Genomic DNA, 27,746 nt, shown 5'->3' on the forward strand with positions numbered 1-27,746 from the left:
TTTTTTTAACTTATAGCCAGCATGCAAGGGGGAACCCGGTGTGCTCCTTTCTGTCAGGTTTATCAGGGAAAGAGCACGTATCTCTGCTTTTCCAAAAAGATCTCTTCTTTTCTTTCTCTCATTAAAACTGGGGAGGAGTTTCTCAGCCTGTTTCCCGGCCGGGCTCCCGGCCCACGCGAGGCGTGCTCCACGCCGGCACTCGTGACGGAGCCGCCTACGGGGCACCCGGGGGACTACGACTCCCGGCGTGCTTTGCGCGCGAGCCCCCGCCGCCCTTTGAACGCGGGGGAGTGCCGGGATTGCTGGGACACGTAGTGCCGGTCGGGTAGGTGTCTGGCCCCGCCTCCGCCCTGCCGCCATTGGCCGAGGCCGGTCTCCGCCCACCGCGGCCGGCGGTCGCCTGCCTCTGCACGGCGCCTACCGCAATCACAGCGGCCGCGGCGGCGATACCTCCGCCGGCAGCGCGGTAAGGGCCTGCCGGGGTCGCGCTGTCCTGGGAGGGTTCTGTCAGAGCTGGCTGGCGGCAGCCGTGAGGACGAGGCGGATGCAGGGGGAGCCGTGAGGGGTGGTGGGGGGAGTGTGGTGAGGGAAGCCGTGAGGGGGGCGGGTATGGTGAGAGAAGCCGTCGGTGGGGAGAGTGTCGTGAGGGAAATCGCGAGGGCGGGGGTGCTTTGAGGAAAGCCGTGAGGGGGATCCGTTATGGGGATGTGCTGTGAGGGGGTGCCGGCCCGCTCCGCTCCCCGGCGGCTGAGCTGCCCGGGGGTAGGGGCGAGGGGCTCCGCCGGCTGCAGGGGAGAGGTCGAGGGGCGCTGGTTTCCCTCACCAGCTCCGGGCGCTGCTGCGCCCCCAGCGCTCTGCCGGCCCCCTCCCCGTTTCGGGGCCCGACGTTAGTCAGCGCTGAGGCCGACAGGGGCCCATGGTTGGGTCGGTTTGCAGACCCCCCACCCTCGGCCTTGTGCTGCCGGGAGAGGGGTCGGTCTGCCCGCCGTTCTCCTGTGTGTTCTCGCCGCGGAGCGCCCGGCCGCATCGTCGGTGCTGCCCTTAATAATAAGGGGTTTGGCACAATTGTCCCCCCGCCCCTGTCACGGGGCCCTTCTGGCTCGGGAGCTGTATTTGAGCTCGCCCTTCTGGAAGGGCTTCAGCGGGGAGAGGAGCTCAAGCGGCTCGTTCAGAGGGGCATTGCTGGCCCAGGAGAAGAGGGAGAGTGGAGGGGAGGCGGTGGCAGCAGTGCAGGTTTAGTCCCCGGATAGCACGTTTTTAACGGGGGAAGAGGATGGAGTCAGAATTTATGGGTTTTCTGCAAAGAGCTGATGATGCCTGAAAGGTACTGCACTGTGTCTGGTTATTTATAGCTGGTGGACAACCTTGCCATAACATGAAAGTATGCTTGGGGTTAGTAGCACCACTAGTTCCAATTTAGGATGGGACAACACTGCGTTGGGGTCTAAATTTGGGGGTTAAAACAAAGGTTGCAATGAAGATCTGAAATGCTCAGATAAACCATGGTAAAAGACGTGGAGTGTGGGACTCACAGGCTTTCTGCATAATCACTTCTCCAGAATTTCATTCTGTCCATGCTCTAAAAATTTCTGTTTGTTGAGCAGAAATGCTAACCCTCATCTGACCTAATCCTCTATCCTGTCCTGAATCGTGCAAGGTAATAAAGTTATTTATGCAGTGTTGCAGTAGCTGCTTTTTCTACCATCAGAAGGTGATTGTGGAGACTTTGTGTATTTGTAGACAGATCTGAAAGTAAATATCAGAAGCAGTTTTACTGAAGCCTTAAGATCTACCAAATTTGAATCTGGGCTTTTTGAAGTGCATGTAAAAAAAAAAAAATAAGCCCCCCTAAAACAGGTCTATTAGATTGCCTCCATCCTAGGATGCATAAGGAGTGATTTTTATTTTTATTATTTTTTCCCTGGTAAATGGTGCCATCTCTCTGCTGCTGAGAAAGAGGAATCTGCAAACAGTAGAATGAACCTTATTTTAAATGACTTCTAAATACCTTTTTCTAACACTTAAAAAGGTGTAAAAACCATTCTGAGTTAACATAATTACAAGTTTTGTTTTTACAGTAAAAGTGACTTATACTTCTTCAGTAGCTATACTAAACTATTTTACTACAAGTTCTAGTCAAATTAAGCTGATTCATAAAATGGTTACTAGTAGGCTTTGTAAAGAACTGCTTTGCAACAGAGACCATAATCTCCCTGAAAACGTACCTTATCAGAGTTTACAGTGATATCTCTCTACCACTCTACAAGTGGACAAGAAAATCAGACTAATTCCACAGGGGCTTAATCATGGGTTTAGGCGCTTCAGTTTGCGTGGCAGCCAGCACAACATGTAGGCAGAACATTGCTGACAGAGAACTGCAGACATTAGTTTCCTGTGAGGAGCACTATCGTGAGTCACATATTTTGTGGAAATCAGCATCTAAATATTACAGCGACAGGCAATATGCAAGCACTGTATGGGAAAAGAAATTGTGACTTGATTCTGAAAACTAGAAGGCTAGTGGTCATAAAAAGGGAAGCTGAAAAGAGAGATTTCCCAGAAAAAAATGGAGTGATCAGCTGATTATCTTAAGGTTGTTATTTTCACCCAAGACTACTGTTAACTTATTTCACATGAAGGGAAAATGGATATATGGTTTCTGTTTATATAGGTCTGGGAGGCTGTGCTTGAGGTATATTCGGAGTTTAAGCTACCAAAGTGTCAACATCACTCTAAACACTAGTGGAAAATGCTTTGATCAACTCAAACCCCTTTCTTTAGGGTGGTATCCTGCTGTTCTAAGACTTTTGATCTTAGTGGACGGTTTTCCCAAAGAAAAGTTGTGAACTCAGGGCGCTGTTGACCAGAAGAATTGTTCTAGCAGCAACCGTCCGCTTCCAGATGTGGTCTTTCTTCAGCATCCCTCTCTTATCAAGTCAGAGATGTGTGCTAGCCCATGGGAAGCAGTCAAGGTACCTCTGTCAGGCAAAACAGGATTTAAGGGCTGAGTGAATTGTTCTGGCAAGAGCCACCCAGTTTTGGCCATGCTTCTTCCAGGGCTGTGCAAACTGCGCAGCACCTTACCTGTGTGTGTACGTGCTGTGGTTCTGCGCTTGTAGATCTGATGCTGTACCCACTACGTCTGTGAAATGTGCCTTTTTCCTTATGTGCTTTCCAAAGCAAAGTTAACTAACTCTTTTACCAGAAAGACCAGGCAGTGCTGATAAAATCATCTCCTATTTTTTGCCGTCAAGCAAAGATCTAAAATGATCTTGTAGTGAATTTTCAGTTCTTCCGTGTAGTCTCACTGAGCATGCATTTATGATCTCATGTGAAAGATCTTTGATTCCTTGCTTTTTATGGCTCTCTGGTAAGGTGGTCAGCTGAGCTGGTTTCTCTTCTAATATGACCTGAAGATGCAGTATGTGACAGGAACTTTCTCTTCTCAACCGCAGGTCAAGAACTCATTCAAGACAACCCAGAACACAATCTTTTAAATTGCCTGCCTGAGCAGTGAAAGGCTTTCTTTAAAACAAGGAGAAATATGGGAGGCTTTTTTGTTTGTTTGTTTTTGTTTGGGTTTGTGGGTTTTTTTCAGTAGTTGGAAACAAGCAATGAAAGACCTATTCCCAATGCACGTATGTTTCACAGTTAAACCTGTTTTAAATGCTGCTCAGAGAACCTTGGAGAGCTCAGCATTAATTAATCATGGCTTATTAGTGCATTGTGGTATGTCTGGGTTTTTCCCCCCTTCTTTCTGGTGTTAATTTGATTTAATTATAGGAAAAAACAGATAAGTGGGATTATATGTCATTAATTAGTATAAAAGATGAGGTTTTTTCTATTTGGAAGAACCCATGACAAAACATATGTGTTTTTATAATACAATGCAAATGTTTCTTGGTGTTTGTTTGGTTTGTTTTTTTTTCCTTGGGCCTTCTGCATCATTCACAACTCTGTCACCGCAGAGGGGAGAAATCTGATGATCTGAATACCCACGTACCACATGGGAGGCTTCTGAATTCCTCGTGAAGGGCCTGCCTGAGAGGCTTGATAACTTAAGTCTTTGTTCCTGATCTGGCCCTGAGCTTTCCTGTTGTGGGCCTGTTTGCAGGCAGAATGCAGGGCTGGCATCTGGCATACCTGCGTCCCACACAGCACAGCCCCGAGCAGAGGTACCGGCTGGGGTCCAGAGAGCTATAGATCTGTGTTCCGATACTCTGGTGCATGAATTCGTCAGGAAAGACAGTCCCATCAAACTGTTTTCAATTCAGGACTTAGCACTCCATAGCATACTTTTTTCTGAAGCTGCTTTAGTCTCCATTGTGCGGTATATCAGTAACTGACAGACGGTGGGCAGTGACTGTTTCCATGTGATGGATGTCTGTCTACTAGGATCTGCCTTGAAATTAGCCATCATGTTATGTGACCCAGTGAACTGCTGGCAGCAACACGGCTTCTATTGGTATGTCCTGAATTCGAATTAATTATTTACATCTCAAAAGAGCTAAGCATCACGTGAAAGGATCTCCAGACCTTCAGCAATCATTTGAACCATTTATTTTCTCTGTGTATTTTTCATGTAAACGTAAGTAATGTTTTTCGTTGGAGAAATGGAAAGTTGTGCTTTAATGAACATGGAAAAAAGCTTCTTCTCATGAAACAGATTCTGAGCTCTGAGGAATCTGTTTGTATTAAATTCATCTTTATAAAGTCAAACTCAGTTAAGATTTCTAAGCAGATCTTCTAAAACATATTGATTTTTCTTTTCTTGTCTAATATTTCAGGAGTTAGATATACCTGCAACTGAATATTGGGAATGAATAGGCTTGTTGGCCCATGGCGTATTGTCATACTTTACGAAAGTTTTAAATAACTTGGTCTGAATCTTAGTAGTGCTGTAGGCAACAAAATAGGCAGTTTCTGTGGATACTGTAAACACAGTGTATCTTCAGTGCAGTTGTTAGTGTGTTATTTGTCTTAATCATCTGAAGAAGTGATGAGATAGACATGGTAGAGTTGCCGTACAAAGCCACGTGTCACTGTTTGGTGACAACAATGACAAGAATTTACAATTCCAGCTCAACATGAGAGATTACAACTGTCTATCAAACTGCAGAAAATTCTGCTTATTCCTTCATATCGGCTTAACTGCTGAAGTAGCTATTAATTCAACAAACCCCAAATTGTTAAATTAACATGTACTGTTCTTGCTCCCAAATCTCATAGTTGCAGGCAGTTACAGGAGTGGCTTATGCCTGAAAGATAAGTTTCCTAGATTCAAAGTGTCATAGCACTTAACGTTTGGTTCTGCCTTTTCCTTTCTGTTCTGGAGTTTTTTTGTGTGGTAACAGCTCTTCCTGTGGGAGCTGATATGCTAACGTTACTTTCTTTACTTTGTGCTACCTCTATTAGAATGAAAAAAAAAAAAAAACCTTCCAAAAATATATGCAGTATATTTTTCACACTGCTGCTAGCAAGACAAATCTCAGTGACCAGTAGATCCAGTCTTGGAAAGACCCGTACCACACATTAGGTTAGCAGTCTTCACTGTACACAGCTGGTTCGGAGCGGAGCTGGCCGCTTCTCTGTTTCAGCCTCATTTGAGTGGCTGCAGATGGATGGTTTTGGCTGGTGGGAATTGAAGCTGACTTGGATACTGTTTATTTATTTGGTTTAGTGGTAGCTTTGATATTGTGTTTTGTGACCAAGTTGTATGGCTTGGGAGTTTCCAGCTTTTATTCCAGAGAAAACCATGCTAAAGTAGGCTATCTCTTACTGCAACACATCTTGCCTCCAGAATCTCTTTTTTTCTAAGTAGGCCAGTGTAAAATCCTATCTCTCAGTGCATGAAGAAGTATGTAATTTTTGTGCATGTGCCAAAAGCATGCAGTTCTTCAAGGGTTTGCTTTATGAGGACACATTGGATGCAGCAGACATGAGATGGTGACCAGTATACATACACGCCCCACCCCCAGAAAAAAAAAAAAACCACAAAAGTAAACCTTCAATTTGATATGGACAGATTGTTTGCTTTTATAGCAAACACTTTATCAGACAGTCAGGGTGCCCAGGAAGTTCACTAGTGGGGACACTACTTCTAGTGCTCTCAAGAAAGTAGAAAGAGCCGTTTCTGCATGGGCTCAAACTGCCTCTCTGGCTCTGCTCTGAATTTGCCGTCCACAGGCTCAGACCCAATTCTTTTGCTGTGCACCTGGTGCAAACACTTAACCATTGTGCAAAACAGATGAAAATGCTACTCTTTCATGTGGTACTGGTTCACACTAGCATAACAGGTTGCACAAATAGCATGAGGCTCTCGCAGTCTGCACTTCCCCCCAGCCCCAGCAGTTAGGGCTGTATCTGGTGCAGAACAGCGACACGGCCTCTCTCCACCATCTCTGGCTTTGTGGGCACAGAGAGCTTTTGTGACACTCTGACCTTCCAAGTCCCAAGCAATTCTCCACGTCTATGCATCCTTGTGCCTACATCACCCGGGATTTGACTCAGTAATAATGGGCTAATTGCCAGCGAGTGGAAACCAGTGAATTACATAAGCAGAGACCAAGAGAACAGTATTAATCTGAAAATTTTTTATCTGTGAAATACTTGATAGTGAGGCTTGCTCTGTATTTGAGGCATATTCATTACCAGCTATTATAAAGCAAAACAACCAGAGGGAGCTGAAAGACTTGGTTGTCCTATTCAGAATTGCTTTCAGTCAGATTTGAAAGCTGACAGAAAACTCTTGTAACTATAAGCAGCTTGGTGCTAAAGGAAGATATGACCAGAAATTGTACTGTGGGTTGAATGGTCTGTAAAAACACAAAAAATCCCCACAAGCAAGAAAAGGTTATGGTTGTGGTACTACTGATGTTTGTGTTTGTTTTATTTTGACTGATGTCCTCTGATCTGCTTCTCTCAAACTTCTTCACTAGGTTTTTTTCTTTTTTTTCTTTTCATCCCATTTGTGGAGTAAATAAAGAAGAGAGATGATATGGAAAGTAGTTGTGCTGCTGGGCTGTGCTCTGGGCATCAGCACATTCCCCATGGAAGAACCTGAAGATGGAGGCAAGCACTGGGTGGTGATTGTCGCAGGTTCAAACGGCTGGTACAACTATCGACACCAGGTAAGGACCACTGGTCTCACATGCTGATGCTGGCCAAACTCCAGAAAATGCCCGCTCTGGGACTCGCGGGGAGATGATAGCTGCCTAGACTAGTTCAGCCCTTCTGTCATTTGGGCAAGTGGTTCTACTTCTAGGCTTCCAGGAGTGTGTGAAGTTTTCAAAACAAATAGCAAGAAGATTCACTCACAGCCTGGTCTTAGTTCTTGTCATTCTCACCCTGAGAATTCCCCTCCACTGCTCCTTTTACTATTTGAATTTTTTTTTTTTGCTTACAACTTTGTCCATCCAGTTTTTCATCTTTTGAAAACCTGTCGTTAGCAGGAGAAGCAGTATTCTTCCTCTAATCACCTTTCTGCATCCTGGGAGATGTATCATTTTGTCTAAGTATCCTATTACTAGGCTAGAGGGTCTAACCCCAACTTGCACTTGAACAAATGATACCTTGAATTAAACCTCGTTTTGAGACATATTTCACTACATTTGTTTTCCTCTTTTCCTTATGGTATGAAAAACCTCGCTTTCTTTTTTCCAGTTAAATCTGTGAAGGCTCCAAATGCACAGTATCTTGTTGTGGGGTGGGGGACATGCAGAAGGGGGGTCTTTTTAACCTGAATCAGCTTGCTCACTGTGTTCGACAGCATGGCCTCGGAGTTGTGTTGGCACAACAAGCATACAGTGCACCGAGGTGCAGGGATCAGAGTGAAGGGAAAGAAGAGGAGAAAAGGGAACAGGAACTCCCGAGTTTGACACTGCTGTCAAAGCCAGTGTGTTGTGGAATTGTGGTCTGAGCGTGAGTGTCAGGATGCACAGGACTAAATTTAAGTGATTTAACTCTGATTAAGTTCAAGACCTATAATCAGCAGTCAGGAGACCACGACAGTTTTTCCTTTTGGGGAATTCTTGGGCAGTCCCTTAAACAGCTTAATCTGCACTTAAACACAGTCTTTCCTCTGTACTTGTAACTACCTCTTGCTTTCCTGCAGAACACGGTCCACTTAATTCTAATTTCTGTATATTTATAAATGTTAGAAAATTAGTTTACTAGACTATTGTTGCTTAATGTGAACTTGAACAGAGATTGAAACACTAGTGTACAAAACCAACATTTTAAAAGTTAAACTGTATTAAATGGACTGGGTACTTACATCAAGCTGATTTGCTAGGCACCGAAATTTTTAAAGCATTTATTATTTTTAATGTAATTGCCTGTAAAATCTAGAGAGGCTTAATCCTCTCTGTTTGTGTTAATTGAGGAAGAAATGAGCGTTCTATGTGTTGGGCACACTGGGTTTTATGTATGTTTCCCCTCCCTCTCAGTTCACAATCAGTTTGTAACTTTCAGCACAGTGATGAGCTTAAAAATAAATGAACCAGACTGACAAGCTTGTTGCATCTGAAGAACCACCTGTTACTGGCAAATACTAGCTCAACACTGACAAACTGGTTTTAGGGATTTTGCCATCTCCTTGCACTGTAGATATCGCCTGATAATCATAGTTGGAATGTTACAGTCTTAATATAAACTATTCCTATTTAAAATTAAGTCTTAAAAAAAAAGATACTTTTAAAGTTGAAATTGGAAAACAATTATAAAAATACTAGGGGTGTACTTGATCATGGCCCGCCCTGGGGTGTCTAAATGTAATTACTGAGTTGTGCTCTGGTTGTTGCTATTGCTGTCTAACCAGTCTCGCTGGCTCCCTTCCACTCTAGGAGGAGTTAATACCGCAACATTCATTGTCTAAATAAAACTATATTTTTGAAGCTGTGGCTCATGAGAATTCCTTTTCTACAGTTGCCCAAGCGTAGAAGTTTTTAACCTTTCTGTCAGTGAGACGGCAATGGCAAGTATATCTGCCAGGTGTAATGGAGTTATGAAGAACGCGAGATGCATATTTGCCTATTTGTTTCCAACAATAATTCTTTTGAACATGCCCGTTTCACAGGAGCAAATTAACTTTTGAGTGTGGTCATGGTTTGCACACAGTTACTAAGTAATTGCTTTTCAAGCTCAGAAAAATGAAAACGGGATTTCTTTAAGCACCTTCATTTTGAAGGTAACATGAACTAATAATGCAAAATACCTGCAGTGCCAAAGTGTTCTGAATTTCAGTGCCAGAAATTTCTGTATTTTAACTTCTACCACTTGCTTCAGGCACAGTATTAACATTTGGAATAATAACAAAAAAAGAAAATTAGAACAGCACTAATAAGCCTATCAAAGTTATGAAATCAGCATCGTAAGATAAGAGTCTGTGTGAAGGATCCTTCAGAATGGGGCTGAGCTCCTACTTACCTGTCCTGGGCAAGATACCGTGCCTCTAACTTGTTACGAAAAGAAATCAGTTCCCACAAGATACAGTGCGTCAGCAGCCTGTGCTGTCTTGCCTCGCAGCCTTCTGTGGCCAACCCTAAGGGCCTGGCAGGGGTGAGCACCTGTGGTGGGAGGGCATACCGGGAGACAGACCCAGCAGGTAGTCCTAGAAAATCCACTCTCTGTGCCATGAAGTGTAATCCAGAGAAGGGTGCCTTGGGTACCAGAAAACGGGGGAAACTCGTTCCCAGCAAAACTGGCTGAACCACAGGCTTTTAGGAGAGTTATACGGAAGAGGAGAGTTACTACAGAAATCTCAGGAGTTTATAACAGATTTTTGGAAACATTATGCAGACTGATCACCGTGTCTTTGTGTGTGTTAGTATGCTGTACCTTCCAGAGGTGGAAGCAAAAGCACTGTAAGTAATTAGATTATTTGCTCAAGCCACTTGCAGTGGAGCCAGGAATAGGACTTGGACTTCCAGTTCTGTGCTTCATCCATCATGAAAGTCATTCCATAGTGAACATGCGCAGAGGCACATGTTATTTTTCAGTAGAATAATACCTATACTGTCAGAAAGTGAAGCATCGTGCCAGGATTGTGGAGTTGTGTAATTTTTTGCTTTCCAAGGGGGAAACTGTAGAAGAAAATATATTGTACCCAATTAATTAGTTTTCCTTCTGCCATCACCTTTCTTCCTCAGAACTTCTCTGTTCTGGCCTGTCTACAAGTGAATTAGTACATATGAACGTTCCTGTAAGCAGTTACTCAATGTGACACTATTTTATTACCGGACTGGTTGCTATTCCCTACATGCAACTAAGCACTCATAATATCCCTCTGTAATTTGAGACCTCAGCTGACACATCTCTGAGTTTCAGTTGCTAAGTTCAGCTGCTCAGGGTACAGTTAATACACGATATTGTATGTTTGTATTACATTTATATTTTATGAGCTCCAGTTGTTTTGCATGCTGCCTACACACAACAGTCAAAACTCTGTTGCCTTCCGCAATAGTTACCTGATAGCAGGGTGTGTTCAGCTGACTAAACAACCATAAACGGAGAAGAAGAATATTGCACCTTCAAAAATATCTCTTAATTCCATACATGAAAATTTGTGGGGAAAATAGTCCATCATTGTATGCTGTACAGACCCCCTGAACAGTAAGTTTGTAAAGACTGTGCCCTCCTTGTAAATGCTGATTTTGCACCTGTAACCTCAAGGAATCTGAAACTTCTTCTGAAACTTGTGATTCAGCTGTCACTGGTCAGGATCCACTGTCAGTGGTGCAAGCCTCATGTGTAGACAAGATAAGGAAAAAACCACTGTTTGCACTTATCTGTGAGTGAGATTTACACCTTGTAGGCACTTGTTGCGTCTATGGTGGCTGAACTGAGACTTCCCTAATCAGGGTGATCTAAACTTGTCTTAAACATTTATCTTATCAAGTTCCTAAAATGAATTTTAAGTGTTTTGAATAGTATACATCCCAATGTCATAGGTTTACCGTCATTGCAAAGCTAGCTTGTACATCACCTTATGCTTGTGGCTTCTCAGTTCTTTGGTGGTTTTATGCATAACTCAGTGTTTTTGATTAGAGTTGCTTGGGCTGTGTGGAAGGACAATCGATGTGCTCCTCTCTGCTCCTCAACAGTTATTCTGACTTCTCTGTGGCGGCTTTCTTATTACCAGACTGGCTGCTATTCCCTAAATGCAACTAAGCATTTATAATACATACCAGAAAGAGTACTCCCCCATTCCTTGGGAAAGCGGCTCAGCTCTCTACTATGCAAAAAGCTGGATGATACATCTCTGGAAAGCTGAGTGACATACCTGAGCAAATACAGCACTAAATGCTACTGGGCAATTTAGAGAATGAGCCGACAAACTAGTTCTCCTTAAAAGAAACAGAATCTTGTATATACTTCTACCTCTCCTGAGGCAGAAGTGTGTGTGTATATACATATATATATATACACACACACATAGACCAATACGTTCTGGATACTCCAATAGACATAGTCAATGGAAAAGCCTGATGTGAAACACAGTCTTAATTGAGGAGAAGATCAGCTGAAAGAATCTGGCAAAATTAAAATGCTGAAAATTAAAAAAATTTGAATTTGCATGCATGGGTCTGTTTTCAGTTGTTGTTTTTAGTCTTATACTTACTGAGCTTTATGGGCCAGGGACTGTATTTATCCTGGGTTTTGGACACCACCAGCCAGAGCAGTATCTTATTCCAGGACAGTCCTAAATTCTCCAGTCTTGCAAGTAACAGACATTAAGGATGCCTTGGCTGTTTGTCTTCAATTAACATTTCCTTACTGTGCGTACAAAATTATAACTGAAGCTATGGGAAAACCTTTCCTAAGTTCTTAATACAGTTAAGAGTTTTTGGCTGACTCACTGATATATGTTTAAGCAGGGAAGTGAAACATTCAGGCATTTCAGATGTATTCTTCTACCATGCTTATATATTAGAGTTCACTCTTTTTTAGGCTGTGGCGTTTCACTGTACCTGTAGTGGGAACAGTGCCGCTTTGCAATGAAGCTGACAGTTCATTACACATGCTTATTAGCCGTGAACCTAGCAGTCATAAGATTGGAAGTAACCAATTTCACAGAAGTCCAGGCTTTTCCCTTTAGGCACTATTTATGCATGCGTCATAAAATAACTTGATTTTTCCAAACACCACCCCCCCCCCAAGTAGACTACTTAAAGACTGTGTCACTCAAATGCTTAAACAGCTGTATGGCAGAGGAAAGTTTGGGTGTTTTGGGTTGTTTTCCTTTTAGAATTTTCCCCAAATGCACATTTTGTGAAACAAAATGCCCATTCCAGGAAAATGGGGGAACTGCACCTCTGATCTCCATGCTTTCAAAATCGAGGAGTTAAATATTTAAGCAGATTTAAGCATAGATATTCCACAGAAATTTGCTGATGTAGCAACAGGTTTAGACTAACCTAGGGATGAAAGGTCTGAACTATGCCATTAACAGTGTCCGTTTTAGAGCTGGCATGTGAGGTCCGTTGTGCAGTAGCAGCTGTACCTTCTCTTCTATTTTTCTGTTCAGGACAGCTGCTACACACCCCAAATTGTGGCCACAAAAGCGTGATTTGCATGTAGTGACAATTTATCCAGTAAACGTTTATAGCATTCATTTCACATACTAAACCAACAAGAATAATACCGCCAAGAGATCTAGAACAATATTAGCTGTCTCCTTTAGGGTGATTTACAGGTAACGGCTATGCCAGAAATATTTCTGGAAGAAACAAGGCTCAAACAGCAGTATTTGAGAGGCAGTTACACATCAACAGGAAATACTCTACATTTACATACGCCTCCCTACTCTAGCAGCAGACTATTTCTCTTCTGGTTTTAGAAAAACATAAGTCTCTATATGTGTAGGGGAGGGAACATATGACCAACATCAAAGGTGGCCAGTCAGGTCAGCTAATTCTATGCAAAAAAACCCCAACTGTTTACTCAGAACTGTCCTGCTGTAGCCAATGGAGTTTTAGCGGCAAAACATATTTTTGCTGCTCTACCCTATGTTGGTGTTACCATTATGCTACCAGCTGGTACAGTTCCTTTAGCAAAAGCATCAAAAGGCTGGGACAATCCCCAAGCAGTTAAGGTTGAGGGGAATTGATTACATTGATCTGTTTCCCTCCACACTAGGGAATTAGTCCCATTTAAATTTACCACCAGTGTCTGCTTTATTAAGTAAGACGGGACATATCGAGCAGTCAATGAATCAGAAGGAAGGAGAGTGGAGTCAAAAAAAGCTGACAATATGCATTTGCAAAGCTTAACTGATTTTGGGTACTTTGAATTAAAAACACCTCTGAAGTCCCTACGGGCCAGTCGCATGTCTGTGGGAGCACAGACACTTGCTGGTTGAGTATGTTGATAGTACATTACTATAGCATGCCAAAGCATTTCTGTGTGTTGCCAGCCTGTAGCTGTTTCTGGCAGCGTAACAGAAGTGTATTATGTCTGGAAAGTGAGAGGAGATCTGTGATCTACTCATCAATCAGTGTGGAGATGCCCTGATTACTGATTTCTTCTACTTTTGCTTGTGTTGCTTCTGAAAATCAAAGACATGTTTAGTCAAACCTGCACTCTGCTGTTTCATATTATACGTGATGCCTTTATAACTCTGTTTAACCTCTACCTTTTGCCTTGTTGAGGCAGCAGATGGTATAATGACATACAAGGAAATGGAAAACTATAAGCAGTGAAGACTGTCTGGCATAGGCGGAAGAGAATGTCGGCTGACCTGTGGAGTAGGAAATGGAGCTGCTTTAGTTAGTAAGGACAAGTTCAGGGTTAGCCACGGGAAGAGATTTTGCTGTGGGAGAGTTCATTAGCATTGAATGTGCCTCACCCTGGCCAGAATCATGCACAGCTACCCTCACTTTTCAGCTTCAGCCACACTTAGAAGACCAAGGATTATAAAGTGACAGGATTTTACAGTGTCCTTTCACTTAAACTAGTCAAAATCACTAGTACTCCTAAATCATGGGAACTTACGTATGTCCGTTTAAACCACTTCAGTTTGGTTTACAAACCAGAAAATTAGATTAGCTCAATAGAAGTAAGCTTTAAAGCTTGCTTTTTGCCTGCATTTGGAGTGTGCATTTGCTAGGTGAGACTTCTTCCATTAAATCTGCACAGCTTTTCTAGCATGTTGTAGGTTGTAGTTGTAGAGTTTAGGAATGATTGTTGATATCCCATTAGGTCATTCACAGACTGCAGCTCTAAAAGAAGAGAGTTATTTGGGATGGAGTTACTATGAATTTGGTGTTCTGATAGAGGTTTGCATTTACTGTAATATCACTTTGATGAGTGTTGTTATTTCTGTGTCACGGGAAGATGATTCTGTAAAGAAAATCTGCTTATTCATATCCTGTACAAGTCAGGAAAAGAGCCTGAATAGAAATTCTGCAGTTCTGTTTTCCAGTGAAATCTGTTTTCTTGCTCTGAAGTTGCTTCAGTGTTACTCTACAAGAAATACATAATTGAAAAGGAAATTTTCCTTAACCAAAATTTTCATCTAGTAAAACAAAAATTAATAAAATCTTTGCAGACATGAGATTGGTAAACCATACTTGCTTAAGCCAAGGACAGTCTGATGCTTAGTCATGCAGGCTTGGTACAGAACTAGTTGAAATTGGTGGGAATCCAACTCTTCTCTTTTACTTGGCACACTTCGGATTTGTCTGTCAGTGCACAAGGGTTTCATTTAGATTTTCTCACAGAACATTGCTGAGAACCTTTTGTTAAATTTTGTTACCTGTACCAAGTCTGAAGCAACTTCTGGTTTCTGTTTAAATAAGAAATCAAAATAGGTAAATGAGAGAGAGATTTTAATCATAGTCTCCATTATTAATGCAACTCTGCCTAGTTAGAGAAAGACATTGAGTTTTGGTTTAACCTGTGCATTTCAGCCCTCAGTCTTTTATATTTGAATGCAGTTTCTTTTGAATAATAGCCTGCTCTGAGGCCTGCGAAGCTATTTTTCTTCTGGTCTCAAAGATTCTGGTCTTTGTTAAAGCCAGTAATGAAAATTTGCTTAATTTCAGGCAGACGTGTGCCATGCATACCAGATTGTACACCGAAATGGAATTCCAGATGAACAGATCATTGTCATGATGTATGATGACATTGCTGATAATGACGAGTAAGTGATGAACATGCGCTAATCACAAACTATATGGTTACTACAAACATGCCATAGTCACCCATGTGTTTTGAATTTGTAGTAGTTTTATAAGAAAAGCTTTTAAAACCACCTGTGATATGCATAGAGATGTTTTATCCATCAGCTCAATAGTTCTCCTTTGAAATGTGCTCATGAGCTTTCTAAGCCTTACTGCGCAACTCAGCATCAGTTGTGGGACTGAGGACTGCAGAGCTTCACTGTTACGAGAGTAAGTGATCTTAACTCCCAGGCGTAACAGTTTGCAGCAGATAAATAGCCTAAAACCACAAAAATAGGGAAGCTTTGTGTATGACTTGCAGGGCTTTTTTGAAAGGACATCCTCAGATTAATTCCCTGAATGTACATTCAACAAAGAAGTGTACATGTCCCATTCTTGGAGACTGTCTAGAGCATATCATTGCTTTCTATATGCTATTTTCTATATTGCTTTCTAATTCTGAGACAGCTTCAGCAAATATCAGTGGACTTCAGCTGCACGGCAGCACTGGAAGCAAAAAGGAAAAGGGGACTTAGGGCAAGACTGAAAGTAGAGAGATGATAGTGTAAGAGACCACCCGCCTGCATCTTCAGATTAATTGACATGATCTGAGATGGGATATTTGAAGGACACCTGAGGCAAACATGTAATTGTCTGAAGTGAAAAGGCCTTTTTATTCTGAGATCACTTGACACATGGTGCAATACCCATTACTCTCTCTCTCAGGCAAGCTGGCCAGGGAGGACAGTTTAAATGGTTTCCTAGTTGTTCTGTGGTCATTGTGTGGTACGTGGCTAATTACTCATATTTATTTTCCGTTTAACTTTCAGAAATCCAACAAAAGGCATTGTCATCAATAGACCTAATGGCACAGATGTGTATGCTGGAGTGCCCAAGGACTATACAAAGGAGGTAGGAATGAAACACCATTCCCCAGGGAAGGTTCAGTATTAGCCACTGTTCTGCACAAATCCTTTCAGCCTGTAGCTTACACTCCAAAATGCACATAGGATAAAGCCTCCAGCTTATTCACTTGCAATCTTTGGCATGAAGTTTGGTGTTCATAAGATGAACATAAACAACAGATGCTTTGAAGTGAAGCAGCGGTCATAAAAGTAAACCTTTACATTGTTTCTGTGCTGGCACACGACATAAAAGGAGGAAAAGTCTTGCATTCATAAATGTAACTCAATCTGAAGAACAGCTGTGTAAGACTAATTGTTTCATTAAATCAGAACAGTAATCCAATCACTTGGTGATTTCGTGATTCAGTGTCCGAGGGAGTCACCAGTGGCTAATACATTATATAATGACAGACTGAAAAGGATGGCCAGCTAAACTTGCCATCCATGCATGGATTCTGACTTTCAGAAGCCTTTCGAAATGAAGATTTTGTTGTTGTTTTTATGATCAGATTTAACTTTAATCCTCTTAAATCCTTAGGATGTTACTCCAAAGAACTTCCTTGCTGTTCTCAGAGGAGATGCGGAAGCAGTGAAGGGGGTGGGATCAGGAAAAGTATTGAAAAGGTAAAAGAAGAGGGTAAATTAGAGCAACTTGAGAATCCAGCAAGGCTATTGATGGTAATGCCAGGTAATTCACATTAGAAATACAAAGATTATGGCTTCTTAAACTATCCAGCACCAAGAAGCAACTGCTGATATTTGGCTGGTATGGAGCCCAGTACAGATGAAGGTATAAGAACTTTAGAGGACAGTATCAACTGTATTAAGGTATTTGTTATTTAGACTATTGTCTTTTCAAGAGTTGCTATCCAAAGAGAGTTTTATTAAGGTTTGGAGACGCCTAGGAAGGGTTTGCTAAGGCTTGGCTTAATGCACACAAACAGTTGTATTGGTCACCTGAGGTGGCGAGACTTAGCAGTCCCTGGCAGAGGGACAGAGATACCTTAAACAGCTCATCAGCTGAAAGAATGGCATGTCTAATCCCAGCCATGGTCTGTGGCAGATGTAAGGTTATTGAGGCCTTGAATGTAATGAAATGGAATTATAGTTTCATGCAAAAAAAAAAAAAAAAAAAAAAAAAAAAATCTTTGCAATTGAAAAAGTAGCATAAGCAATTAGCCTTGTAATTGATGTATTATGCTAAGATATTTGTAAACTACATTACACAAATGATTGTAAGTTTGGCAGTATTCTAATATATGAACAATAATAAATTGTAGACTGGCTAAGTAGAATGTAAGATCTGTAAGTAATGGGTGTAGTTTATAAAGGCTTATATAATTTAGGTGATTCAAGAATAAAAGCAATATATTTGAGGGCCTAATTAGAAGACCTCTTGGAAAGATACCTGGTGTCAGTCATTCATCTTGCTTTCACAGAGTTTGAGATATGAAAGCATGATGGTGTGCTGTATTTCTGACTCAGTACCGCTAGTAAAGAGTTATATTGTGCTATATTTGTCTATGTACAGTATATCCTGTAAAACCTTTAAGAATTTAAATTTGATCATTTGGAAGAACTAATGTAGTGAAGGAAAAATTGTGTAAGTGCCTATCTTCATCTGACAGTATAATTTTAGAGACAAAGCAATGAAACAGAGGACAAGAATCCTGCCCGGGCATTGGGGAGAATTAAAAAAATGAAGGAACAGTAGTTGAATAAACCGTTGCTCTCAATTGTTTAAACTTCATCCCGAAAAGCTGAGAAAGAACATGATATACGCAAGGCATACAGGCAAGACGTTACTAAATTGCTGCACAGTTACTAGAGTGTTCTCTTCTAGTAGCTGGAATGAGTCAAGAGGTGACTATAAAGCATTTTTCATTTTAAGAAAAGTACTTCAGAGCACACCTCACCTGTGAAAGCTTGATGTTGTAAGTCAAATAAGGGAGTGGCTCTGCAGAGGGCCAAAGATTGTTAGCTGTTCAGGAAGACAATTTGAACCCACATATAAAAGTCTTATTTGCATTTCACCTTGGTTGAATTTTTTGCACTTAGGCTCAAGAGTGGGAGCCAGAAAAGTGACGGCCAGCCCTTCTTTGTTGGGCGCTGTTGTGTGAATTTCCAAGTGGCCTGACTTCTGCTACTGGGTGGGACAAGAACTCAGTTATCCTCTGCCCAAAAGGCATCCAGATTGTCTTCCAGGTTGTTCCCTAACCAGCAGGCAGACAACGTCCCCTTGAGCTGTTGCTGTCATACTTCTTTGCAGTCAGGAAAGAGCAAGAGCAAATACATATTTCTGTACCACTGATAGAGAGGAGGGTTTGGGGGTCTCCTTCCAATCTGTTCACGTTATTTTAATTGTCCCTGAACACAGTGTAAAAACAAAAGCTCTTTGCAGATCTGTCTGTTAGGGCAAGACTTTAATATCACCCAAACATGATCTGCCTGATTTAGAGCGCAATAAAAATGTACAGGAAACAGCGTACTGCACAGACGTGAGGGAATCAAAGCCTGTGAGCACGCAGTGCTCAACCAACTGCAGAGCCGCTTAGTCCAAACGCCAGTCTAGCCTAACAGGTGAGTTTGTACGCACATCAGTTCTTCATGGAGATGTAGGCTGACACTGGTCTGGCTAAGTATAGCCATACAGATCACAACAAAGTAGTACATGTTTTTATGGTTTATCCCCGTGTTCCTGGTGCCTCAGTATAACTTAGTTATAAAAGCATTCCTTTTTTACCAGATGGCTACAAATGACCACAATATAACAGATTCTTCAGATAGGCATTAAAAACCAATTGTGCTCCCGCCTGTACCCAACGTACCAGCCCCCACCTGACCAGCAATTAGTTTACAGTTTGAAACGTGAAGTGTAATTGCCGTATTCCCCATGCTTGAGGGACTAGCCGGTATCCCTGTTTTCATGCCTTTTGCAGACACTCATCTCCTTTCATAAGCACCCAAAGCAGTATGCTTTGGGAGGAAAAAAATATTACCAAGAAAAGGAGATGTGTCAGCTGTATTATTTTCAAATATTGACATGTCTTGGCATTGAGAAGCAGATGATTGTTGTTGTAATGAAGATTAGGTTGAAGAGGCTAGAAAGAATTTGTTTGCAATTTTTTCCATTTCAGTGGTCCCAAGGATCATGTGTTTGTTTATTTCACTGACCATGGAGCTCCAGGACTTCTGGCTTTTCCTGATGATGATGTAAGCATTTTGGGGGATTACTTTGTCATAAAAACCATACTTTTAGTGACATACTAAAATAATAAATAAAAAATATAAAAGATGAAAATATTCAATGCACTGCCATATTGAAGGGGGAGGCAGAAAAGGAGCAATAATCTCCTCATCCCCCCAGTTTGGATTTTTTTCCAGTTTGAATCTGAAGCATTCAAGTCGAGATTAAGTTCTGTCATTTAGTATTTCATTGGGCTTTGGTGGTCCCGACTGTTTCACACAGGTATGACTTGCCTTTCTGGTGTACTGTACATATCATCTGGGACAATTACTCAGCTTTTCCAGAGCGGTAAATACTAGAACATTGTATTTCAGAAGGGCAAAGCACTGGCTAGATTTAATGGGAAACAGTAAACGTAGTCACAGTAGTTAGTATTTATTCCTATTAAGCGAATTGTATGTCTACTGAACATAAGTGGGTTTAATATAAACCTTCTTATTTTGCAGCTTCACGTGAAGGACTTGAATAAGACTATTTGGTACATGTATCATCACAAAAAATACCGGCAGGTAAACAAACATATCAGAAGTTTTGAGATTAAAAGAGCAGCTGTCATGGGAGAGGGAGATTCATTTTGGGAGTCTGAAGCAGGAGGGAGCTGTTGCTACGCAATGAAATTTGGATTAGGATTTTGCACTTAAAAGGATTGATCCTCTGCAGATTTTATCTGCATTTTTAGTTCACTGTATATTTGCAGTCAATGTTGAGATGTAGTACTGCCTTTTGATAACGGTATATGTTTTGACCAACCACGGAGAAACAACATCCGTAACTACCGCACCCTCAAAATACGGACCTGACTTGTTCTTCCTGTGCTTTTTTCACTTCAGACTGCACTGTTACTGCAGGAAGTTTGTGTAGACCTCGTGTTTCTCTTATAGTCACTAATGTAGTTTAAGAGACTGTACCTCTTGTCAGAAAATTCTGTGCGTTTATTTCATCGCAAGTGGTTTTAAGCAGAAAAATTACTATTTAGAACATTTGAGTAGCTTGCCTTTCTAAAGCAACTTTCTGTGGTAGTCTGTCTAATGTTGTTGGCTGTACTTAGGAACACCTGTGTGGCCCTTGGTTCTAGAAATACTACATTCAATGGCAGCACATTGCTGTGCGTGAAGAGTGATTGTGTATTTCATTTGTGCTTTGCACATGAGGCAGTAGGTCCCCGTGGGTTCTGTAGAGATTACTAGCATCTTTTCGTTGTGATTATGTTTTCCTTTTCCATGTAGTTTAGTACCCAAAAATGAAAGTTGATCTGTTTGCTTTTGTGTTTTAATTTCTAGCTTTATGGATAGCTTCAGTTTCAGGGATAGCAGGACAGGCCAACTAGCTACAGCTGAAAAGCACTGAAGGACTTTTCTCCATTTCCTCATGGAATTTCTTAAGGTCTCTGATTTATTTCATAGATGGTGTTTTACATTGAAGCATGCGAGTCTGGATCTATGATGAATCATTTGGCTGATAATATCAACGGTGAGCAATCAGTTAACTTACTGGACTTAAGTGTCACAGCTTGTCACAGACAGGACCTAAACAGATACTGTGTCAAGAACAGGTTCAAGGCACTTTTATGTCTGGTTTTAGCAGGGAAGCACAAGAATCAGAGAAAGTAGTATTTTCCATTTATGGAAAGTTCCTTTTAAAGAATTAATGGAGTGTTATGAAGACTTAACAAGGCTTTCAGTTTCTTGCAAATGAGAAGTTGAAAGAGGATTTCTTTTCAGGAACTATGTGGCTGCCGTTAACTGGTAGCAGTTAAGTTACACTGCCATTTCTTAGCCTGCTAAGAGCAGGTGTGAAGTTCCTGCCCTCAGTTTCATTGAGTAGCAAAGGCACTGGAGACATCATTGCCAGGCAATTTTGCTACACTCATTTGCGCAATAGGCCAGGAAGCAGAACTCAGATTTTTCAGGGTTTCTAAGCTCTCTGCTGCAGAGCTGTGAGCTCAGCCTCAATTAGGAGGAGGAATCACAATCTTTTGAAGTTCCTGTTCCATGGCAGGGAGACCGACTGCTCTGGCTTTGTTGTAGTTTTGAAGCTGTGATTCCAGGGAAGACCACCAACCTGCTTATCCGTGGCTTCCTGGGTCTTTGGCCCTGGAGTATGCTGCCTGGCACCCACCTAGATAGCTTACGGCCCTATCAAGGCTTTACACAAAGTGCACACAGAATGTTTCATATTGAAGATTGTTCAAAATAAATGCTCAGTGAATCAGCATTTTCCCAAACTTGTTCTATTAGAAATTTCCAGTCCAGGGACTCTCTGGTTTTACCACCAGCTCTGCCACAGACTTACAAAGGCGGAACATTGACGATTTATGTATTGCACTACAAATCTGTCTTTGTCAGCCTTCAATGGCGAACTTACAAAACTTAACTGGTTACTCAGTAAGCATTTTAAGGGGTGCTAAGAGCAGCACTTTACTACACAGACAAGATTTAAGACTTTTTTTGGGGCTTTTGCACTTCAGGTACATTGTGAGTAGAAACAACACTATAGCTATATAAAAGCATGCCTAACACTTTTTCATTTTGAAACCTGGACTTTCTTTCGGTTACACAAGTATGCTATGAGTTGACTTTGTCAAAAAGTCAAAATAGCTTTTGTCTTAATAATACCTGTAAAGACGCGTTTACAGTTCTACTGTGTTAGAGATGACTTACTGGGAACGCTGTGCTTGGGGCAGATGTTGTAGAGGTTTGGTTTGCTTTTCTCTCAGTGCAGAGCAGTATTCAAGCAAGGATATTACTTAGAAGGTGGCATTTTCTGGAAGAAAAGATGATTTATCTGATTTACTCCAAGTTTGGAAAGAGGTCCTCATTATTGTAATAAAGAAAATGAACATTAATGGTTGTTGGTGCATAGTCTTGTCAGGCAGTTCTTTGAATAGTAGATTTTCCCCAAGAAATTTATATTCTTCTTTAAGCACCTGAGACCACATGTTTGGCAGCAAGGAAGGAGGTTTTAGCACTGAGTCTAACCGAACAGAGTGGTTAACTGGCTTCTTTCCTTCCTGCTATTTAGAAGTAAATGACTGAAAGCCAAAATACTTGGGCAAATATATCACGTGCAGCGAAGTACTAAATCATGTGGAGGTTTAAATATAAGAAAAAAAAATTACTTTCCGTTTGTCTACAGTTTATGCAACAACAGCCGCCAATCCCAGAGAGTCATCCTATGCATGTTACTATGATGATGAAAGGCAGACTTATCTTGGGGACTGGTACAGTGTGAATTGGATGGAAGATTCCGATATGGTAAGTTACTTAGCTCATCTAAGTTTCAGCATGAAAGAAATCACTAGGCTTTTTAAAAATAGCTCTTTTACAGGGTTTATGAAAATCTTTATTATATCAGACTAAAATCAACAAATTGAGTTGGTAAAAGTATTTATCTACTGTTCAGAACCATATATAGTCTTTATTTGTTTGGGCAACTAAATTTATTTATGAAAGTTTCAGAAACATACTTTTTTGCTATTTATAAGATTAGAAGCTGTCTAGCTTCTAGTGTCAAATTCACATAATCTTGATTTACTAATCTGAGACCACATCTGCAAATTTGTTAAACAAATTGGGCAGTTCAGTAAGTTCTTCCTCTGGTTCAGGGATCCTTAAATACTGAACTGTGGCTAACCCATTTGTTAGCATAATGGAAAACAGTATTAATGAAACACATCTGGAATTTGTGTGCTCGCCCACTCCCTTCTTGCCCATTTGCTGGGAGATAAGGAGATCAGTAAAAGCAATTTGAGAACAAGCTGTCAAACCTTCATTTAATTTTTTACTTTTATGTCTTTTAAAGGTTGTATAGCTCTTGCACTATGTTTCTGCTGCATATTGTCAGCTAAGACCTTTTCCAGGTTTCTTTGCGTTTTTAGAATAGCTGAATGTAAATATCTGTGACCACATGGAAGTTTCTTCATGCAGGAGGATCTAAGAAAAGAAACACTCCACAAGCAGTTTCAGCTTGTGAAGAAACGCACCAACACCAGCCACGTGATGCAGTATGGAAACAGAGTATGTATTTGAGTGGGCTTCCTGGTCAGGTATATCTTTAAAGCCTTTTATGCCTTATACTTTTCATCCCTAAAAAATAAAACAACACAACACTAAACTGGAAAGTTTGATTTAGAAAGTGAAACTCTTCATATTTCAGAAGACCACTTAGGATTTAAAAGACAATGATCCTGATGCTAAAGGATTTACAGCCTTGTATTATGCTTTAATAAAAGGAGTCAGGGTACGAGTTGTCCTCAAAGCTGTGCCAGTTATTAACACTTCAATCAAGTATAAGAAGGGTATTTATCACTTCCGGGCATATTACAAATATTAATGAATTGTTAAGTACATTGATCCCTTGAAAGGGAAGAGCTGAGAGGTGATGTATCATTTATACTAGTCCCATTATTCAACGTGTTAATAGAAACACAAATTAAATATTTGTTAAAAAAAAAAAGTAGTCAGGTTACTTAACCTGATGGTCTTTTTTCCCCTCACAGTGAGTTTTGGAAATAAAAGGTCCCTGATTTTTGGCAGCCTTGACCTTGTATTAAAAAGCTCAACATGTGCATGCACACACACTTACAACCCTAGGATCTCCTTTATTTTCTCTAATAAAGCAAGTTTAGAGAGTTAGGTTTGCGTGGCAAACCAAAGACAGACTACCTGCTGGAGTGATTGACAGTTTCCATTTGTTTCCTTTGTAACCTTCAGAGCATCTCCTCCATGAAAGTGATGCAGTTTCAGGGCATGGGGAAGAAATCTGTCCCCGTTTCTCTGCCACCTGTAGAACACTATGACCTGACTCCTAGTCCTGATGTACCTCTTGCAATCATGAAACGAAAGCTGATGGCTACCAATGACATTCGCGAGGCTAAGAAGATTGCTGCAGAGATGAAAACACACCTGGAGGTAAGCAAAAAAAAAAAGTTCGAACTATACATCGGGTCAGATTGAGAGACTGCTTCCAGTTTTTGAAAATTGCAACGAAATTCTGACTGATGGTTTACTCCTCCTTTAAAATTCAGCCACCTGTTCCACGAGGCACATTCAGTAGTGATTATCTAGGCAAATGTAAGCACATGTAAAAGTTAGTCTCACAGCTTCTACTGTCAGGAAACTCCTCATCTGCGTCCAAAGGAATTCTTGCTGGGAAGTCTCCCAGTCAAATAGCTCCTGCAGAATGGTAGCCAGTATTGCTGCTGTCAGTCTTCTGGCAGAACACCAGGACAGTGAGTGATTTTGGGTGCCAGGAGTCTGTCTCCCTAGTTTTCATTGGTGTGTTGAGACAGATCCAAAAGACTGGGCTAAAAATAAATGGCAAATTGGGTTCTTTAAAGAGCCCAAGAGTTGAGGGAGGTTTAGAGAAAGAAATTTAATTCAAAGTCTTCAAATTAGCTTTAGAAAAAGCATGTTTTAAGTTCTTGTTCTGTGTGCAGGTGAAAGAATTTATCCAAGAATCCATGCGAAAGATCATCACCTTAGTAACAGGATCAAAAGACCAGACCAACCAAATTCTGTCAGACAGAATGACCATCAGCAATTATGATTGCTACCAGTCAGCGGTGAACCACTTCAAAGCTCATTGCTTCAACTGGCACTTGCCCTTGGTAAGTCAAGCATTAGATATAACCTGATACACGTACCAGTAAGACAAGTCTAGTAGTCCTGAGCAGGTCTGCAAAATCAGCTTTTATTGAAAAGCTAGCCTGGGGGCAGTCTTAGAGCTTAGTTTTGGAGAGTGTGAGTAACGTTTTTGGAAGCAGGAAACCACTTCCACTACGCCTGTAGATAAGCAAGGAGATTACTAAAAACGAAACTAGAAATAATCCTTACCTTTTACTAGTTAGTGCTGTCCCTTCATCAGCTCCCTCCCCAGAAATCCTAATATTAAAGAAGTCATGCTGTATTTCTGCTTGAAGCATCTCTACTAGCAAAACAGAGAAGCAGCACCACCGCTGTGAATTCATAACCCTCGTACGTTCACATTTCTACATTACGACTGTCTGTTGCATAGCTCCTTGCAGAAGCCTAGCTGCTACACCCATGGTCTTGTTCAATTCTTGAGAGCGACTTCTTAGTTTAGGGGTTTTATTACTGTCTAGTCTTCCTGGGATCCCAGTTGAGGATCAAATCCTGTTTTTCTAACCATTGTTTAGACAAGAATAAGAGAGGTCAGTTTCTGTTCCTGAAAACCCAGTCCTGATGTCAGGCAAGGTTACCTAAGCAGACAGTGGTGTGTGGTAGGATGAGTCAACAGCAAATAAATTTATTTTAGCAGAAAGCAGTGGGCTTATGTGGCAGTTAGTCAAGCTTTAAGTACTGCATACAAATCAAAAGCAGATGCACTCCTTCAGTTGGAGCTTCTAATCAACCAGGCTGTTAGGAGGCCACATTGCTCTGTTAAACTTTTAGTTCCTCGTTAGTGTTTTTTTGTTTGGTTTTTTTGTGGGTGTTTTTGAATGAAGTTGGTTAGATAGGTGAGCCTTGGCTAAGGCGGCATTGTGCAGCAACAGCTGAATTTACCTAATGAAGTTCAGAGAGCAAAGTACACAGAAGATCCATTAAACCTAGTACTACATTGTCAAGACCAGCAAATAAACACACCTCTGAATTACTTCCATAATTTAGTTTGGATAAACCATGCCTGCTCTCCATCGTTGATGTTATTAACAATGCTTGTTTATTTCAGTATGAGTATGCACTGAGACAGCTGTACGCCCTGGTCAACGTTTGTGAAGGAGGATACCCCATAGACAGGTAATGAGTTCCCAGGCCCACTGTGGCTAGAAAAGTGGAAGCTAATAGGCAGATGAAGCATGACAAAGCTGCTCACTTGTTCTGCTCCATTGACTATTTTGTCAGTAAAGTTATGACTCTAAAGTTACGAATGCTAATTTTGGAAAACACATCATTATTAGTTCCCTCCCACTCATAATGATCCAGTTCCCCAGTAACCCTTTAATTTCCTTGTTGGAAGACCCTCAGGGGAAATTATAGCCAGTTGGAGGATCCCACTGCACTGCATGGCTGGTGTGTTTTACAGGACACGGGTGTTGTCCTGTAGTTCCTGTATGATCGTACACTGAAGCCGGGTTGGGAACTGGCATATTTTCTCCTCTGCCCCCTCAGCTGCTGGCTCAGAACACCACAGCACTGCGGGGTTCTGGTGCGGAAAGGGAATATGGTCCTAGGGCCTTCATCTCTGAGCGCGTGGTGGGAAAGCAGGGAAATAATGGTCCAGCTGAGCCTTATGGTGGTGCAGTTGGGGCAAGGGAAGCACGGCATTGAAATTCTGTCTTGGGATTTTTTTGAGAGAGGATGGGATCCCAGCTTGTGAGTCACATGAGAGGAAGAAAAGGGAGAGAGGAAAGCAGAGGGTAGGGAATGGGAGGATGGACTGGTAGTTTAGGCAGCATGCACACGCAACCCAGAAGGTGAAGAACTGCTGCCCCCACTCCTGGTGGCATCCCGCTGCAGTCAGTTTGGGAAACAGTTTGAGAGCAGACACCTGAAGCGTTTCTCATCATGATTGTTCTCTGTTGCAGAATATGCCTGGCCATGGATCGAGTGTGCCTTGGGTATTGATGGAAACAACAGTCCTTAATATAACCCTTACTACCAGTGATAACTTTTTGTAACTGTAATAATCCAGACTTTACATGCATGCCAACATGAAGAGAGTCATCCGCTGTACTGGGACTGTGCTGGGAGCTGAGGCTCCTGACCATGAGCAGCAAAGCACTTGCCAGTGCTGTCCCCTGCACCCCCACCTGCTGACAGCCTGCTGGTTTCACAGAGGCATTTTGGCAACCACCTGGAGCTTTCAAGATGGATGATTTGTTTCAAAGCACGGGGCTTTTAAGAATCTCTGGGTGAACACTACAAGCCACCTGTATCTATCAGTGATTGCTAAGTCTATGTTAAATTTAAACATTAAGTCATTAATCCTGGAAAAAAAATTATACTATTGCTAACTATTAGCTTTTTAAAAGAGGTTAATGAATTCCACTACAGTGACTAATTTGCAGATTGATTGAAGAGTGAAGAAACCAAAGCTTGTTCTTTAAGTTTTAAGTCCTTAACAGTTTAAAGAAGTGAGTTGCATTCAAGAACTATCAGATGTGAACAGCACAGTTAAACTGTGAACAGTAGCAGTCTTTGTGGGTAGAAAACACCGTTTCCCAAAGAAAAACACAAATATCTAATGCTGTAAATTTAGCAGTAGTATGCTACAATGAAGTGTATATACACACAAACCTGTGGGAAGTCACAGAGTACAAGAACTGCCTGTGAATAAAAATAAAGTTGACGGTTTCATCAACCCACAGGGCAATACAGTGTTATACATCTTGTGTCTTTGAATGAGAGCTAATTAATTTTATGACGTTGCATTAAAAGGTTATCTATCCCTATAAGCCTTTTATAAAGTAGG

At 41.4% G+C, this 27,746-nt stretch overlaps 1 protein-coding gene across 4 annotated transcripts; it reads left to right on the plus strand.

Annotated features, from left to right (window-relative positions):
- Window positions 1–278: 278 nt before the first annotated feature.
- Window positions 279–27,647, plus strand: LGMN (legumain). 4 transcript variants are annotated; one of them, XM_074584181.1, is made up of 14 exons: window positions 279–466; window positions 6,939–7,130; window positions 15,045–15,142; window positions 15,992–16,073; window positions 16,605–16,690; window positions 19,204–19,279; window positions 19,760–19,822; window positions 20,717–20,783; window positions 22,449–22,567; window positions 23,240–23,329; window positions 24,026–24,223; window positions 24,751–24,921; window positions 26,004–26,071; window positions 26,860–27,647. In XM_074584181.1, exons 2-14 carry the CDS (start codon window positions 6,993–6,995, stop codon window positions 26,897–26,899), a joined length of 1,296 nt encoding a protein of 431 aa, XP_074440282.1. In that variant the 5' UTR covers window positions 279–466; window positions 6,939–6,992; the 3' UTR covers window positions 26,900–27,647. The 4 variants fall into 4 exon arrangements, with proteins under 4 accessions (XP_074440282.1, XP_074440281.1, XP_074440280.1 ...); XM_074584180.1 differs by having other exon boundaries at window positions 374–466; window positions 6,986–7,130; XM_074584179.1 differs by lacking the exon at window positions 279–466 and adding an exon at window positions 1,096–1,324 and having other exon boundaries at window positions 6,986–7,130.
- Window positions 27,648–27,746: the final 99 nt, after the last annotated feature.

Source organism: Larus michahellis, chromosome 4 (assembly GCF_964199755.1).
Source record: "Larus michahellis chromosome 4, bLarMic1.1, whole genome shotgun sequence".
NCBI classification, from domain to species: domain Eukaryota; kingdom Metazoa; phylum Chordata; class Aves; order Charadriiformes; family Laridae; genus Larus; species Larus michahellis.

Coding starts and splice junctions, on each gene's coding strand:
- LGMN (XM_074584179.1), top strand. Junction 7,131..15,044: donor GGTACAACTATCGACACCAG/GTAAGGACCACT, acceptor GCTTAATTTCAG/GCAGACGTGTGCCATGCATA. Junction 15,143..15,991: donor GACATTGCTGATAATGACGA/GTAAGTGATGAA, acceptor TTTAACTTTCAG/AAATCCAACAAAAGGCATTG.